The following is an 18,551-nucleotide window of genomic DNA, read 5'->3' on the forward strand; positions in this document are numbered from 1 at the left end:
GTTTGTAATTTTTGGATAAAGTTTGTTAAGTGTGGTTCATCCCAATTACAGGGAGTGTAGCTTTTTGGTTGCTCAAGTTTGCTAAATTTTAGATGCTTGGAATCCAACTAAATTCCATCATGGTTATAAAATCATGTTTTCTAAATATGTAGATAAGTATAGGTGTTAATTGATCAAGATCGGTATAGAAATGACTTTTTATTATGTGGAATTTTCAAATCTTTCTTTTGATTCCATTATTTAAGTGTTTTTACTTTTTTGTATTATTAAGACTAAAGTCTCAATTTGGTCCTTAATATATTGCGTTTTTTTTATTTTGGCCCAAAACATTATCTTTTGAATTATTCAGTCCCTCACATTTGAAATCGGATCACATTTGGTCCATTTTGGGCGGTTCCGTCAAATTTTTGACAGTTTTAATTACTGGGTTACTAATCCGTCACTAACTGGGAGAAACTGATCTGTCACTAATCCGTCACTAATTATCATTTTAGTCATTTACGTGTAAGTTACATAAATTAGGAGGAAATTGAGGCATGAAAGTACTATTATTAGAATAATGATAATTAAATACTCCCTCCGTCCCCGATTAAGAGTCACTCTTTTCCATTTCGGTTCGTCCCCCATTAAGAGTCACTCTTCCTACTTATCATATTTGGATATCAAAATTACCCTGATTGTTGGCAAAATTTACAAAAAATGCCATTATTTACATTAAAAAGAAAGAGAAGTAAAAAACATTTCTCCTTCCCTTCGTCTTCTTTAATTCATGTCTCCTCAATTTCTCTCTCTCTCTCTCTCTCTCTCTCTCTCTCACACACACACACACACACGGAGTCACCGATGAAGAAAGCTTCACATTGTGGAGCGCAATGTTGTTAATTGGCGGGGACACATGCTTCCAACGGTTATGAATCAACCCAGTTCCGTAGACCCAACAGCGCCGCCGCAGCAGTCGCCGTTGCAGCCACAGCGATCCTCCTTCAGCTGCGACCGCCACCCCGCCGAGAACTTCACCGGCTTCTGCCCCATCTGCCTCTGCGAGCGCCTCACCACTCTCGCCGGCAAATCCTTCGCCAACACCCCCTCTTCCTCCCGCCGCCCTTCCTCCGCCGCCATCAAAGCCCTCTTCTCCTCCTCCTCCGCCGCTGCGAAACCCGCCGCCACCAGCAACAACAACTTCTTCCTGCCTCAGAAGCCCTCGAAGACTTCCTTTTTCCCCGAGCTCCGCCGCACAAAGTCATTCTCGGCATCCAAGAACGAAGCTTTGATCCAATTCTTCGAGCCCAGATGAAATCTTGCGATGTTAGAGGGAGGAACACTCTCTGGTCTCTCTTCTCCCTCGACAACGGCGGCGCCTCCTCCAGCCAAAATTCCGCAAACGGCAAAAAAATCGGATCTTTAGCGGCGGCCTAATAAAATTTGGGTCTTTTTCTATAAGTACACAATTACATACACTTTCATTTAATTATAAAGTCTAATAAAGTAAATACCTATATTTATATACTTTACAAATACTAATTTTATGCATGTGTACGTAGTCACGCATTAGTGACGGGTTTGTGACGGATTTGTGACGGATCAGTTTTTCCCAGTTAGTGACAGATTTGTGACCAGGTAATTAAAACCGTCAAAAATTTGACGGAACCGTCCAAAATGGACCAAATGTGATCCGATTTCAAATGTGAGGGACCGAATAATTCAAAAGATAATGTTTTTGACCAAAATAAAAAAAAACGCAATATGTTAAGGACCAAATTAGGACTTTAGTCTATTATTAACCTATGATGGTTAAATACGACTCGGATCTTATTCATTAAAGTTATTTATCTAGCCGTCATTGGTCATGGTATCACTTTTTATTATGTATGGTCGTTAAGTATATCATGTCATGTTAAAGTACTTTTACTCATACCGACCGAATGTGATGGTAGGCAATCAGATTCAATTCTTTGATGATCAATGCGTTTGCGTGCTTCCCGCATTATTAATTAAGTTGTTTGATTAAGTTTAGTCGTTGTTGACAATATTCGAACACATTATGGATTTATGCATCTTTAATTAGTATGGACATATTAATACCCACTTCAACATGCACACACAAATTAACCTAAAAGAGGTAACATTTCAAAATAGTGATATTACTTAGAAAAAGGAAAAATATTTTACCCACAATTATTTGGCCAACCACCCTTATTTGATAGCTCTAGCTACTGCCTCCTCTTATGCAGGAGGTAGACCTTTATTTTATAATATCTTTATTTATTATGATTTGTGTTTATGTATTGTCACACATAACATTTTCTGGAAGCCTGCTTAATTCTTTATTTTTCAATGGGCCCCATTTGCATGATTTTAACAAATTGGGTTTCTAACATGGTAGGCCCATCTACTAAAAAACAAACATCACCATATGTCAATAAAGGGAAGTAAAGATAATGAAGAATAATAATTTCATCTTTTTACTGTGGGTCGACATTATTATTTTCAGCTAATTTTATAAGATTTACTGTCTTATTAAAATTCAAATTAAAACATTAGAGTATGACTTAATATGTGTCAAATTATAGATTAACTTATTTGTGGTTTAAAGAAAATACCCAAAACCCAAAATCAGGTTAGCAATAAGTCAATAGTATTATTTTCGATAGCAAATTATATTATTTTTGCTTTTAATGACCGAAGCCAAAAGAATATGAAGTGAACGCGAGACCTCGTTCTAGATGCATAAAAGATTTATCTATCAATACCTCCCAAACTAAATCAATTGTATTTTCTATGATATAAAATACTATATCAATATTCCATTTATAAATTCTTTATCCCATAAGGATTGTCGCAAATGTGGTATCACATTTAATTAGTTGGTGGGATTAGAAGCCAATGAGTGATTATTTATTTAAATTTTTTTTTGACACCCAATGAGTGATTATTTCTTGCTTCATAAACCATATATTTGTAACAATCTTTAATGGGCTTTTAAGCACCCATAATTTCAACCAACTAAAAAAATAGCTTTGAAATTGACATGGTCCAACTTGTCCTCACGATTACAGTATACCACTACATTATCAATTTATCACGTCACTGTAAATACTCAAGCATTTTTATTTCTATATTCATATTTTTATTTATAATTTCTTCCTTGATAGGAGGAGAATTATGTAATCATTATCTGTTGGTCAAAAGATATAAAAAATAAATTACAATACTATATCGAAATACGACATATTCGACCTAAAAAGTATCAGCGAAATTTAAATTTATAATTCCAATATCTTAAATATCAGCACCCACCTAAAAAATAAAACATCCCCATTTTAATTTCAAATAATTATATTCTCTCCGTCTCATATTACTCGCACTCTTCATTTTAAGTCATTAATTTGGGATTGATATTTTAGTATAATTAAATTAGAATATTAAGTATAATAAGAGTCATTTAATAATGGAATACTTAATTAACTCTAATATATTAATTAAATATCTTAATTCTTACTTAAAATATAAATAGTGTAAGTAGTTTGGGACGAGCGGAAAAAGAAAAGTGCGACTAACATGGGACAGAGGGGTATGTAAAAGAGATAAATCGAACTCATGACAAACATAAAAACTAGGCCTACATTTGAAATAGTCAAGACTTGAAGGACTTAAATGCAAAGAATTGGAAGACCATTTCATACACAAGTGATATACATCATATACTCCGGTCATATGATGCTATATATCTTTCTCAAATTTATTTCTTTGAAAAATAGTGACATGTTACGTCTTTAAATGACTTAGGCATTAGCAATGGGGCGCCTTAAGGCGCGCCCTATGCACCGCCACGTCATCTTTTTTATCCTCCTATGGGACACCCTAAGGCGCGCCCTATAGGTTTTATTATTGTTTAGTTAATTAATTTAAATGTTTTCAAATATATAATGCAAACTAATTAAAAAACACAACGATTAAATAAAAACCGGCGAAGACTGCATTGATTAACAAAAGTTACACGATTCAAATTGGCTAATCTACGAAATTCCCAACTTCCGGCAAAACTCATCGATCAACCCCCCCGGAGGTATTCGGCTTTGGCCGGGGTCCGTGCACTTCTCGAGGGCCTTGTGCGTCTGCAACAACGTCCGCGCCATCGAGGCTGTTGTCAACTCCACATACGCGGCGGCCGTCGGGCTCGGGGTCGGGATCGGGACCGGGATCGGCGATGGGGTGGAGGCGGTCGAGGATGTTGTCGCCGTCGCCTTCCCCTTGTTCTTCTCAGCCTTGACGCCTATGGGACGCCGGGAGGACATCGGTGTGCCGGAACTCTCATCCTCAGCGTACGTCCGGTTGAGGTCCACCAGACGAGTTCCGCTTTCGCTGCTCGTGTAACCACCAGCTTCGGTGGTCTTCGTCCTCTTTGTTGCACCGGTGTGCAGAATCCCGCCTTGGAATTTCTGCTTGTCCCTCAAGAGCGCCCAGATGTTGAAAAGCTTGAAGTCGCCGTACATGGACTGGTACGACAACAGCGCTCTATCGCGCACATCGGTCAAGCTCTCGCCGCTTCCCTGTTCCCTCAAGCACTTCTCGTACTCCGCCGCGAACTGGTTGACTTGCTTCTTCACCTGATCCCAGTGCTTGCGGAGCTGCTCCGGTTGGCGTTTGTTTGTGCTCGACGGCTTCGCCTCATTGTAGCGCTCGGCGATGCGCTCCCAGTACGCGAGCTGCTTCTGGTTGTTCGCGAATATCGGGTCCTCCGATATATCCACCCAACACCTCGCCAAGACGAGGGTTTCATCCGGCTGGTAGTTCGTACGGCCGGGAGCGTACTCTTCATTCGTTGCCGGAGATGGCAACTTGTACGCGCGGTGTCGGATCCGCTTCTTTCTGGCGGCGGGGGCGGCGGCGCGGAGGGAGAAGCGACGGGTCGGTTTGGAGACGGCTCCATATTGCTGCATGTTGGCGTCGAACGACCGATATTCGTCGGGTTCTGTACCCGGCCAACGCGCATCACCACCAAACATCGGACTATTTGGGACTTGAATCTATTTCGTAGTAAATGTGAGTTTCGAGAGTGGAATCGTGTAATGAAATGTTACGAATGAAGGTGGGGCAGAGGGCATTTAAACAAAATTTTCAAATTTAGCATTAAAAAATAAAAATAAAAACGGGTGCCATCGGGCGCGCCATCGTCCGCGTCGCCCACAATGGTGCCCGATGGCCTATCGGGCGCGCTTCTACCGCCGACGAAGCATAGGGCGTGGGCTTAGGGCGTCGCATCGTCCGGGCACCCACAATGGTGCCCGATGGCGCGCCCGAGGACGATGGCACGCATCGGGTGCGCCTTCGGGCGCCCCATTCACTGGCGTATCCAGCTAAGAACAAGGGGTACAAGTGTACCTCCAAAATAATGTGTTCTTAATGTATTACTGATACTTCTTTAACAAAAACCTTATTTGGTCTAGTGGTTGTTGTATCATTTCTCAACAGGAAAGACTCGTGTTTGATTCCCTACTGTCTCATATTTTTGTTGAGGCATATTTTAGGTTGCTTTTGTATCTTAAGTGTCAGGTAGATGTATTTTATTATATTTTTATATCTCATTTATATTTTTAATGTATGTGTATAAAATTTTTTTCTATTTTTATTTTAGATATTAGGTAGTTGCATTTTATTTATTTATTTTATTAACATTTTAATACTTTGATATGAATTCGGAAATTAAATTAGTCTTCATGTTTTTTATTAGATGTTTGATAGGTTACACTTTTTATTCTTTTGTTGTATTATTATGTTATAACTATTTTCATGTGATACTAATTCTTAGTTTAATTATTGACTTTAAAATTGAATATTGATGTTATTTTAAATATTATTGAATTTTTAATGTGTTATATTTAATACTCCTCCGTCCATGAAAAATAGACAAAATTGTGAATGTCACGGATTTTAATATATAATTGGTAAAGTAAGAGAGAGGTAGGAAAAAGTAAGATAGATGGAGAGAAAATGTAGTGGAATGAGTGTTAGTGGATTGTGAGGTCCATATTTAGAATTATGTGTAAGGTTAGTATTGGTTGAAAACTTCCCTTTTTGAACTTAGTCTATTTTTCGTAGACGGACAAAAATGGTAAAACTTGCCTATTTTCGTGGATGGAGGGAGTGTAAAATTCGCACCCCCAATTCAAAAAATCTGGATTCGCCACTGGCCCCATTGTAAATGCTCTTATAGATGATTAAGTCATAATATAGATGGAAATATTAGTTGAATCTTGACACGATTCGTCTAAAAATGACTTTAGATGATTAAGTCATATAATGGAAATATTAGTATCAACTCCATCACTTGGAAAGTCGACAATCCCATTCCCATCTTATAAATTTCGTGAAATAATAAAACAAGCTATTTAAAAATACATTTTATAATCGATTACATTTTCTTTGTGTGTGCAAATTTTTCAGACATACTCGAAGTTCTCTTGTGTGTGCAATATTCTGACTTTTCAAAATATCATTGGATTGTCAACTTGAGGAGAACGATTGCAACCCCACGTAGATAATTTGATCTATAAATATTAAATATTGGAATTTGTTGCTATTTATACTTATTTAACTAAATACATTTACAGCTACTCTTACGTGTGCGATGTCCATCCATGAGCGTAATACTTGACATGCAATTAATCACTTTAGTTGATATTTATTTATTCTAACTAGGAAAAGTTAATCATATTTATTAATTTAATAATACTCCGTCCCTCTGTAGTAGAGGCGTTTCATTTTGAACACTCGTTTTCGAAAAATTATAGTTAAAGTGGAGAGAAAGTAAAGTAAAAAGAGAATAATATAGTTAAGAGTCTTCTATGTATTTTTCTTTCTCTTATTTTATATTTTCTCTATTTTAATGATTTATTATCATTTTTTCAAAACGAGTGCTGAAAATGAAACGGCTCTACTACGGAGGGAGTACATGTTTGACACAATTGTAAATAGATAATGACGGAGGGAGTACATGTTTGCACATCCAAATATATCAATATTGACACAATTAATTGATTTATTTACAACTGTATCAAACTTAATTAATTTGTTGTAGTCAAGGTCATCTATCATAATCACTTGACTCGTAATTTCAATTCTATTGACCAAATCTCTCTCTTTCTCTCTCTCTCTCACTCTATATAAATATATTACATCTTGCAAATATATGAAAGTTCAATCAAATTTATACTTACAAAAGAGGAAAGAGTGAGAGAATGGCCGTAGTAATGAACGAAGGGAGGTCGCTGGAGTCGACGGCGACGTGGGCGGTGGCGGTGGTTTGCTTTGTGCTGATTGCTATATCAATTCTCGTTGAGAAATTCTTTCATGTTATTGAATCGGTAATACAACACCATATTTTCTCTATTACATTTTTTAGTGTGTGTGTGTGTGTGTGTTTATATATAGTAACATTTCATGGAATTTATTGTGTATTTTGGTTGCAGTGGTTGAATAAAAAGAGAAGATCGTCTCTATGTGAAGCACTTGAAAAGATTAAGACAGGTTAATTTGATTAGTAATTTCGAACTTTGTACTCTATAAATTAGTATTTCCATGTTACGTGAGATATCATCAAGAAGAGTAAATACTAGTAGTATGTTAGTGTTATTTTAATTACTCCATCTGTTCCACGGTAGTACTACATTTTGGCACGTGATTTAAGAAAAATTGCGTTAAATGAGTTAAGTAAAGGAAGAATAAATGTGTTTACTTTTGCTCGAAAAAGAAATGACTCCACTATTATGGAACGTCTTAAAATTGCAAAATGACTCCACTATGGAGTACTTCATTTTTGTAACTGCAACTCATGTTGAATTGTGTACTGATACTATAATTTTCCTAATGATATTTCATTTTTTTGGTATATTTAAGAGCTTATGATGTTGGGGCTCATGTCATTGCTGCTATCACTTTTACAACAATACCTTTCAGAATTATGTGTTCCCTATAACGTTGGACACTCATGGCATCCTTGCAAAGAGAAAAGTGGTAAACAATATCAAGATCCATAGCACCACGTCCAAAACACACACACACACACATACACATACACACACACACACACACACACACACTATTATAGTGTGAAACTAAAACATTACGATTCATTTGGTCATAAAAATTTACGATGGATGCATCTTCTTGTTGGATGAATGTTGTACTGTGGTTCAAATGATACCGAGGGGGGAAACTTTTATAGTGTGGTTAATTTTTACCACGAATGCAATGAGTTTATACATTTAGTACAAGAGTTATGATCAGTTGATAAATTTCTTACATTGATAACTGACAATTATGTCAACAACTTTGTTATGGATGTCAATACGAAGGCATACGTATGTCAACTAAATGTAGTTGACATACGTATGTCTTCTGTTGAAATATAAATTTAGATGTCAACAGAAGACATATGTATGTCAACTATATTTATTTGACATACAAATGCCTTCGTGTTGACATCTGTAATATATGTTGTTGACATAGTTCTCAGTTATTAATTTAAGAAAGTTGTCAATGATTCTTTAGTACAATGTTTATATGTCCTTATAAAAATTCTAGTATATAATATACACTATAATCAACCTCTGTTACATATCCGTGATATACTCATACTTTATCATTTTCTCATGGGTATAACATTTACAGGATAAGGTACAACTTGTCTCAGCATATGGCATCAACCAGCTTCATATATTCATTTTTGCATTGGCTGCTTCTCACATAATATGCAGCGTCACAACCTTAAATTTGGGTGGACTAAAGGTAATAAATTATTTCTCCTATATTTATAAGTAATCGTATGATTATTTTACCAATGAATATTACATATGCAATAATTGTATGATAATGATATGCAGATTTGATAGATTTGTCAAATATTATAACTGTTTACTGAGAGTATTGATACAGATAAAGAAATGGAAATCATGGGAAGAAGAGACAATGACGGTTAACTACCAATGCAGCAATGGTAACTATAATGAAATGAATAATTAAACTATACTTCCTATATTCACCAAAAATAATCTATTTTTATCATTTTGGGTTGTCAACAAAAATTAGTCTCGACCTGGTTGCAGATCCGGAGAGGTTCAGATTTGTGAGGGAGACATCATTTTCACGAAGGCATTTGCGTTTTTGGACCAAGTATCCCATCCTCCTATGGATTGTAAAATGCTCTATACCCTTTCATTAATTTAATTTAATTTTTTGGTATTATTTATTTTATAATTATTGCTTTAATATCTTGAAAATGCAATGTATATTTATACTATGATGATTGAGTAAATTGTACAAAAATTCAACTACTTTATTTAATTATTTCCAACGTGTTATAAAATGTCTAAAATCAAAATCAAGTCGGAGTTGATATTTTTTTATGATTTAACCCATACTATTTTACTAAGCTTAAGTATATGACTCATTCATTCATCTCCATTTCTCACGTGAAGGGCTGTTTCTTTGGGCAATTTTTCACATCAGTAGCAAAAGTGGACTATTTAACACTCAGACATGGATTTATAACAGTAAGTCATCACAACAAAGCGACGTCGCTTCTGCACGAGCATTCTTAGTGCTACATTTTCACACAATTGAACTGCAGGCACATCTGAATCCGACCTCTCAGAGCCGAGCAACATTCAATTTTCAAAAGTATATCAGCAGATCACTGGAAGAAGACTTCAAAGTTCTAGTTGGAATAAGGTTAGACAATTTACCTGCTCTTCGACTTTCCTTCTTGTTTTCTGTAGATAGCACCAGTTTGAACGATCGAGCTCGTTTTCTGTCTCGGTTGCAGCCCTGTGATATGGCTATCAGCTGTTCTGTTCCTCCTCACCAACACCTGTAACGCCCGCCTTTTTCCTTTCTTTTTGGGGTTTTTTTTTATTTAAGCGTCCTTGTTTTGTTTCGACAATCTATGAATATGTTTTATCGAAAGATCGACGAATGTTTTGAGTCGTGTTGTTGATTAATTGTGTGGTGTAAATTGTCGACGAGATTGACGCGAGAATCGTCGATGGGAAAATTTGGGCGTTCGTTTACAATGTACTTGGAATAACACCAAAGTACTAAAATAATAAAACACCATAATTTAATCAAGGTACTAAAATTATATATATTTGGGCCTATCATCTTTGTCTATTTTTTTAGCCCATTTATTCTTATTCAATTGGGCTATTATTAATATAGCCATTATTTCCTTAACCCTTCTACACGTTTTCTTTCCTTCTCCAAAACCTTCACTCCTAAAATCTCTCCAACCAAATAACCCCCCCCTTTTACGCCACATACATATATATCTTCCCTTAATCTCAGCAAATTACCGTCTTCCGTTCTGCAATTTTTCTCCTCCTCTGTTAAGGTAATTTTCTCCTCCCATTGAAACGAAAAAAAAATCTCAAATACTCTTGATTTCACAACGCAAATTCTTGACATCGCAGTTTGAGGGAGAAACCAAGAGAGTTGCGATTTTTCAATACCTTCTCTTCTGCAAGTTTTGCCTCTTCGGGAAGGTATATACACAATTCTGATAGTCTCTGCATTCCATTCCATGATTTAGTTCACATATTCACTGTAATTCTCCCGAAACTTGTTGAATGATGATACTCTCTCCTAAAGCTTCAATCTTTAATGCTTAGAAGGGGCCTTTTTTTTCTCTGCAATTCCAATTCACAAAATTTCCTTGTCTGCCCCCCAAAAAAAAAATGTGAACTGAACAAATTAGAAACTTAATAAAAGATTCATTTTGGGGGAAAGGGGAGAGGGACTTACCACAGAGAGGGATGAGAATTGCCGTCTGTTCCCTTTTTGAATCCAAGAGGAGAGGCCGAGAGAGGCAGGGAGAATAGTTATGGTCGAAATAAGGAGGGAGATGAACTTGTAGTTTCCGAACTTTAAATTTTAGATTGATTTCAGAGAGAGGAAAATTTTGAGAACGATGGAAAAAAAAAGAGAGAGAGACGATGAACAGAGAGGTTTGATTTTCAGATGGAAGAGATGCCTGGGTGTTGGCGAGAAGGGGAGTATACGTACTGACACACTTATCCTTTCCATTCCTTTAGTTTTATTAATTGTTTAGGATACTCACCCCTTTCCATCTCTTTAGTTTAATATTGAGTTTATTATTTCTTTAGTTTTATTATATTTTGCAGGTTAAATTGTTTGTGTGGATTGGCATGATATGGTAAATGGGGTTGAGGAGTATACTAGTAGTATATATATAGTATATACGTGTGATGTTGAAAGTTTTTGCTAAATTCTTTTATTTGTTGTTTCTGATTAGGAGTATTTTTTTTTATTATTAAATTGTTTATTTAATAGGCGTAGTTGCTGGGTATACGTACTACTTTTTATTTTCTTTGTTTTGAGTAGTTGGGAAACAGATAGATGTGGGCATGGAGTATTGACGTGTGGGGTTTGGGAGTATTTTAAGATACATGCTCTTTTTCATACTTTAGTTTGATTTAATAGGAATGGCCATTTGAGTTGACGAGACTGATTTCTTAATTTTTAGAGTAACATTGGAACAAGTTTGAGATATGAGGTTTTGCTAAGAAAAGAGAAATGGATAAATTGAGCACACACTTAGGATGCATGCATTGTTAAATTATTTATTTAGCAAAGTCTAATTTTGCATATCATGATATTTCAAAAAGGGTGAATTTGTGCACGTGTTGCGGATTGGAACAAGGAAGTGTTGAGGAGTTAAGCACTTGAGGTGGGCTTTCTTTTTAAATAAGGACTATGTCCTAAATACATTTTATGTGAAAGGAGGTGGAAAGTGTTTGTCTTGCCATGTTTTGTTTTTGAATGAACCTATCTGAAGTGGCTATGCCATGTATGTTTAATCGAATTCGGGTCCCAGTAGGGCCGCAAACCCTGCTCGGACTAGTGTACACCCCGTAGATCGTGTGCTATCTCTTTGGAGTTGGCCGGTCTAGTGACTTGGTTCGTGGCCACGTTCCTTGTCATGTATGTTCAGATATGGTGATGGTGAATGTGGATGGAAAATGGTTGGCCGACCGAACTTGTGAAATATATGTTTTGGTGTACTTGGGTTTCTTTTAATTAAAACCCCCAAGGTCACTTGATTATGGCTTGACAAACTATGTTTTGGCATGTGTCCACTGAGTGCATCAAATACTCAGCCCTGCATATTGTTTTTCTTAATGTGCAGATTGAGCGGCGATGGGCGTGGAGGATGTTGAGCAGAATTCATGGATCGTTTTGTCATGATTAATAATTGTTGGATTTGTCGTGTCTTCATACTCGGCATTTTCCGTGTCTTGAACGCTTCCGCTAAGAGTCATTTTCTTTAGAATTGTTTATCCGTGGAGAGTCTAACTCGTTGACAAATTGTTTTTGTCCATTCTTTTTCTTAGATTTGGTATTGTTGTTAGGATAATAATATGACGTTTTCAAAGTTCATTCAGTTAGTAAATTTTTGGTCAAATGTGTATGTTTTTCCCCTTTCTTCCCCGCTTCTTTAATCCTCCCCTAGTCGCGATCAACCGGGTTTTCTATCCTTAGAAAATGCGGGCGTGACAACACCAATGGTGAGTCAAGAAACTCACACTTCTTATAACGTCCACCAAAAAAAGGAAAATAGGGAGATGTCGTGGCTTCATCCACGGCCTCGCCTAGAAACTATTTCACATTCATCTTCATTCGACAAAAAAAGTATATACGGTTCAATGTAAGTAGGTATACTAAGTAGACTCCTCTAAACCGTAGGCCAACCAATAAGTAGTTGCTAGTTGAACTAGTTGCACAGTACAGTCCCGTAGTGTATGTTATCTTCCTGTATAGTACATGCACATAAGTTGAAGATTCTAATGACTTTTCACCATCTATCCTGTTGTATTGTATTTCTACAAATAGGGTGGTATTCACAATTCTGGCTGCCATTCATCCCTCTAATTGTAAGTGCAAACATACGCATATCTCATAGCCTACAGTACTTTCTTCGACTCAGGAAGAACTAACATGAACATGCAGATAATTCTTCTGATCGGGGCGAAATTCCAAGTTATCATAACTAAAATGGGAACAAGTATTCTACAGAGAGGAGCTATAGTCAGGGGCACTCCAGTAGTACAGCTTGGCGACGACTTGTTCTGGTTCAGTCGACCACGATTGATCCTATTCTTAATCCACTTTGTTCTTTTCCAGGTAATTTTCATTTCAAGAAGCAAGACATTAACTAAAACTGAATGAGTAAATTTTAATTCTGTAAAGTTATCCCAAGATCCAGCTAATATAATCAGTTTTTCGTGCTTTTTTTTCCTGCAGAATGCATTTCAGCTTGCTTTCTTTGCCTGGAGTTGGGTAAGCAGCATAGCTATCTATCTATTACGTCTCGTACATCAGTATCTTCTAGAAAGTATATCTTACTTTCCAATACGGAACCCTGAAACCACCATCTCTTGCTCCTTAGTACGAATTTGGATTCCCATCTTGCTACCACGAGAACCTTGAGGAGATGATAATCAGGATAACGATGGGGTAAGTATACTACAGCTTTCACCATTGTTCAACACACTATTTCACGAGCTTCTAAGAGTCCCTATTTTTTCATTCTGCTAGTGTTACAATACAGGTTTTATGCAGCTACGTAACCCTCCCCCTCTATGCGTTAGTCACACAGGTAGCGTCAACTGCTACTGCTATAGCTAAGGACATGACTAGATTTAACAGAAAATAAACACAAACTTTGATTTACTCTCTTATGACTATTATTAGTATCATTTTCTCAGATGGGCTCATCAGTCAAGCCAGTCATTTTCAGTCAGCGAGTTGCATCAGCGCTACGCACATGGCGCCAAAGAGCAAGCAAGCGACTGAGACAGAGGAGGCAATCTGGGGGAAGCACCCCTGCTGATGGAGGTGCTTCACCAGTGCATCTCTTATGTGAGCACATGAAATATAATAATACCCACAAAGGTAGAGAAGGTGGTGAAGGAGCATCAGCATCTCCCAGCCACCGTGATATAGATTATACGATGAGGAAGAGCAGACATCTAGGTAAGATGAAAAGGAATGACACTGAAACTAGTTCGCAGAACTTCTCTTTTGGAAATAGGCAGAATTTAGCGGGGATGGATGGCTCTATATCAGCACATCCCAGCCACCACTATATTGAAGATATGGCGAGGAACAGCATATCTGGTCAGATAGAAGAAAGTGATACTGAACTTAGTTCACAGGAATTCTCTTTCAGAGATAAGCCAGATCCATCAGGAATGAGTAGCTCTAAGTGGTGAATGAACATCTTGAAATATGTGAATTTATATGATGATCACACAAATTTAGTTATAATCCATATTTCTGATATACATACATAGCAACTTATAGACACACATGTTGTGACATAACAACAATATTGACGGGCAGCTCAAAACATATGATCCCACAACCACAACCAAAAACAGTGGCCAAATAAAACATGCATAAGTGATATCCATATCATAATCATACCAAAATATGACGGAAATTCCTCATAGAATAAAAAACTATGTATTAACAAATAGGTGTACAAGCATGTAAAGATATACATATCTGGAAATTCAGTCATATCAAGTTTGCAATTCCTAAACATTTTCAGTTGCATCTCTTTTTGTTTCGTCGGTCATTCCTGGAGCAGTCAGACTCTCAGCTGCCAATCTTTCTTCAAGAGCCCGAGCACCTCTTTCCCTGAAACGAAGCATGCCAATTAATCAGCCAACTAATTAAGAAATTAATTGATTATAATCAGTCAACTAAATCAATCCTCTCCTTTGTAATAGGCAAACAAAAGATTACCTCCTCCTTGATGCTTCAATAGGATCTGAACTAGGCAGCACTGAACCTCCAAGAGTATAGCCCCTACTTTCATCTGAGGATTCAGATCTTCTTCCGCAAAGCAGCCGCTCAATAATTGTGGCAACAGGATCTATTACAGGTCTGCAAACCACAAGCCGAAGTTAACCACCAAGATTTGCAATTATAAGAAAAAAGAGTCGACAACAATGTAAACTACCTTAGGGGTTCAGGGAAGAAAGTAGAGAAAGAAAATTCATCGCTTGGATCGCCTTTTAGTTTTGTCTCTGATTTTCTTTGCCAATATCTGAGGTAAATCCAACCAATATATGTGCCAAAAATTACAGTAGGAAGATGTGCTGCTGAATCTGTTGTGAAAAAGCTTACAACAACAGACAACAACAGTGCAATAGAAGGCAACCACTGCATAAGAGAGAAAATAAGGGCATCAATAAGTAACAATCAAGAGGGTTTGAGATTTTGGACTTCACTTAGTATGTGTTAGTAATATTTATTTAACAAAAAACTTTCCAAAATCAAGATTATTACTTTAGCTTTTATCTTCAATAAAGAGAGCTCTTGATCTGGTATAATCTGTTTGATGCCAACTAGAAATCCTGAAAGAACCCCTTGGAAACCCGAAATAGGAAAATAGCTGCAAAAAAGGAGAAAGGATATCAAGTACAACTTGATTGAAATTTCAGTAGCAAGTACTGTGAAGTAATTAGTGAACCAGAGCTTGTGTTGAAGATGGGGGTGTGGTGCAAACTGAAGATTCACTAAGATACAACTCTTAGAGTCAGGCAAATGGATAAACAAAATAATTATGTTGCATTTACATATTCGATCATTGTAAGCTGGAGCCAAGTTAAATTGCTCTGCCTCAGCTAGTTAAGGTTAAGGGGAATTCGCACCAATGATCAATGAATATAGCAACAAGATATATTTCAAAAAAGGGAAAGACAAATATCAATAGAGGTATTTAAATTAAAATGGCTTAAAGAAATGAGCATGAAAAAATAACTCTAGGTTAAAAAATTTCTTGCATCACTTACAGGTAACTTTCCTGTGTTGTAATGTAGTACAAGGAGATTGCCGTGACAAAAACACAAACCGATGTTAGAAAGTTGACAACAAAGATGAACTTCAGAAACTCCCTAGAACCCCATATGGGTTCAAGCAGCTTTCCAATGAAAAGGAGGCCGATGATGCTGATAAATACCTGCAAGGTTACAGTTATAGGATTACACACACACACACAGAGACCAAAAGAAAAGGGGCATAAATATAGATAATTGTAGCAGCTTTTAACAGGTTACAGAATAAGAGATGACATACCCCAGGTATAGACTGTTCAACATATCCAGCAGTTACGAGATTCCAAGCAAAGGGAATCGTCCTATGGCAAATCAGACAGGAAGTCAAGTTAAGCGTTTTTAGTTTTACGTAGATAAGGAAATATGGATAAATCCAATACTGCTTCAAACTTTCATCTTAACATAATATAACAGGAAATGGGATAAGCCTTTTGCAAAGCATGCCAAATATTATAATCCAATGATCATATATATGTATTCATTGTTCTTATTCAATAGTATTAGTCGATAAGAATCAAACTAGCCTAACCTTCTCCTCGACAACCAAACTAACATCATGCAGTTTCAACGAAACAAAACCACCTAAATTCCCTTCCCAAACAGCAGATCAAATGTTCTTTTACGAGTTTCTGAAACATTAGCCAATCATTTTGGGTTTTCACCGATCTATTTAGACAATGCCATTGATGTAGACCATCATAGATAATAGACATTTGCATAAATGTTCTTCAAAAGTATTATAAACTTCAAACACTTAGTCTAACGGTGCATAACATAGTTCGGCCCCTCAAATTTTGTCCCTGACTCTCAGAAACTTCTTCTACTTAGCAAGGCCACAAGCTTAAATACTGATCTTGTTACCTTGATCGCATGAAACAGAGACTCAACCGCAGTTCAACCTAGATCGGGCCAGCTAGCACAACCTACCAGCTAAAACCCTCTAAACCTAAATTAAACAATACACACACACAACCAACAATACCACAAATTATAAACATAGCAAGAAAACAATGAAACCTAGAAAATGCATATTTAAATTTTATTTTAAAAAAGAACAAGAAGATTACTTCGCCGGAATCAGAGCAAGATAAGAAACCGCAGAGGGAAAAATCTGAACGACAATGTGACCGCCAGCCAACACCACCGCCAATCCCTTGCACAGCTTTGTGTATCCACTGTAATTGCTCACTCCGCCCTAATTCAAGCAATAGAAACAGAATCAGAGCCTAAAACAGAAACAGTCGGAATCCATTTCAGATCTGACGAAAAATTGACTGATTAACGACTAAATTGCATGAATTGTGAGCTTGTTATAGTGTGATCCGCGATGGAGAACTTACTCCCGGGAGCTGTTGGGAGCTCATTGTGGTTGTGGACTGATCTAATCTACTTGGAAATCTTTGGATTGTGTGTTGAACTTGTTTGAGAAATTGACATTAATTTGTTTATAAATGGAGTATTGATTTTGGGTTTAAGTAATTAAATGTGATGGAGAAACTGAATTTGGGAAATTTTCATTTTGCCCCTTAGACTTTGCTTAATTTTTGGAGTTGGCCCTTTTACTTTTTGACAAATAGTACTATGGTGATATTTCTGAAGTACTAGTATTTATTTGTAATTCGATAAATTCGATAGGCTAAATCAATTCAATTAGATTTTGTTCGTTAAATAAGATTTGATACTCTAACTTTTTTTCCAACCAATACTTCTCGTTTTCAAGTGAAATGGACGGGTTGAGGTCCGAAACAAAATTAAAAAATACATCTCAAACTTTTAGCAAATAACAATGATGTATGAAATGTTAAGGTTGTAATGTGATCAAACAACATAAACTAAAACCATGATCGATCAAATAAGTTGAGTAAAATTTTATATTTACTTCATAATTAGCTCATGCATGGTTAAATTGAATGAAGAATTGAGCTTCAATAAACTAAACCATGATCGATCAAATAAGTTGAGGACGAGAAGAAGGGGAAAAATAGAGATCAATATTCGAATGAAGCAATGCTAAATCAATTATGTAAATTGTACAAATGGTAAACAAAATGATGCCGTTTAGCACACCATAAATGACGATGTTTTGTTTAGTTATCAAATTTTCCACATATAATGTCAGCGATGACACGCCTGTGTAAATTACATCGGAAATAAAGGGTCGCCTTGAATTGAGGAATTGACATAGTTCGCAAAAGTTTATAATATTACACACCAATTTGAAAGTTTAAGCAAAAAGCATATACTAGCCCCAAGTTGACGGTTTTAGAGACCATTGTCCTTGTTTAAATCAAACAATCATATTTTGGCCAAACGCGATAAGAATCCATTTTCCAACTCTGCTACACATTGGCATCAAACGAGCCACACTGAAATTTTAAAACCCTAACATGATAAAAAAAAAATAGGAATTTGAAGTAATACTACTACTATTTACCCTAAAATTTGAGGCTGGAGTAATCTTGATTTGTTCACGGTTCATTTTCTTCGTGTAACCAACTATTCATGGTCTCATACCCTGTAGGTTGGGAGTAACATTTCTCAATTTCGTGGGCAGCTAACCTCCCCTTTAGCGGGCCGCTGAGAACCTGATTTACGTCATTTCAAATGTCTTGTCGGGCCGGGATGTGGGGA

The 18,551-nt window shown here is 36.6% G+C and overlaps 1 protein-coding gene and 1 pseudogene across 1 annotated transcript; one reads left to right on the forward strand and one right to left on the reverse strand.

The window, feature by feature from the left end:
* Positions 1-7,238: 7,238 nt before the first annotated feature.
* LOC121765306 lies at positions 7,239-14,360 on the forward strand (annotated as a pseudogene).
* A 111-nt stretch (positions 14,361-14,471) lies between these two features.
* Positions 14,472-17,378, reverse strand: LOC121765307 (rhomboid-like protein 19). Its single transcript, XM_042161402.1, has 8 exons — positions 17,261-17,378; positions 16,988-17,115; positions 16,162-16,222; positions 15,879-16,045; positions 15,373-15,478; positions 15,044-15,246; positions 14,827-14,967; positions 14,472-14,718 (listed from the first exon to the last, which is right to left on the reverse strand). The coding sequence occupies exons 1-8, from the start codon at positions 17,282-17,284 to the stop codon at positions 14,616-14,618; spliced, it is 933 nt and encodes a 310-aa protein (XP_042017336.1). The 5' UTR covers positions 17,285-17,378; the 3' UTR covers positions 14,472-14,615.
* Between the last annotated feature and the right edge of the window lie 1,173 nt (positions 17,379-18,551).

This window comes from Salvia splendens, chromosome 14 (genome assembly GCF_004379255.2).
Source record: "Salvia splendens isolate huo1 chromosome 14, SspV2, whole genome shotgun sequence".
In the NCBI taxonomy this organism is placed as follows: domain Eukaryota; kingdom Viridiplantae; phylum Streptophyta; class Magnoliopsida; order Lamiales; family Lamiaceae; genus Salvia; species Salvia splendens.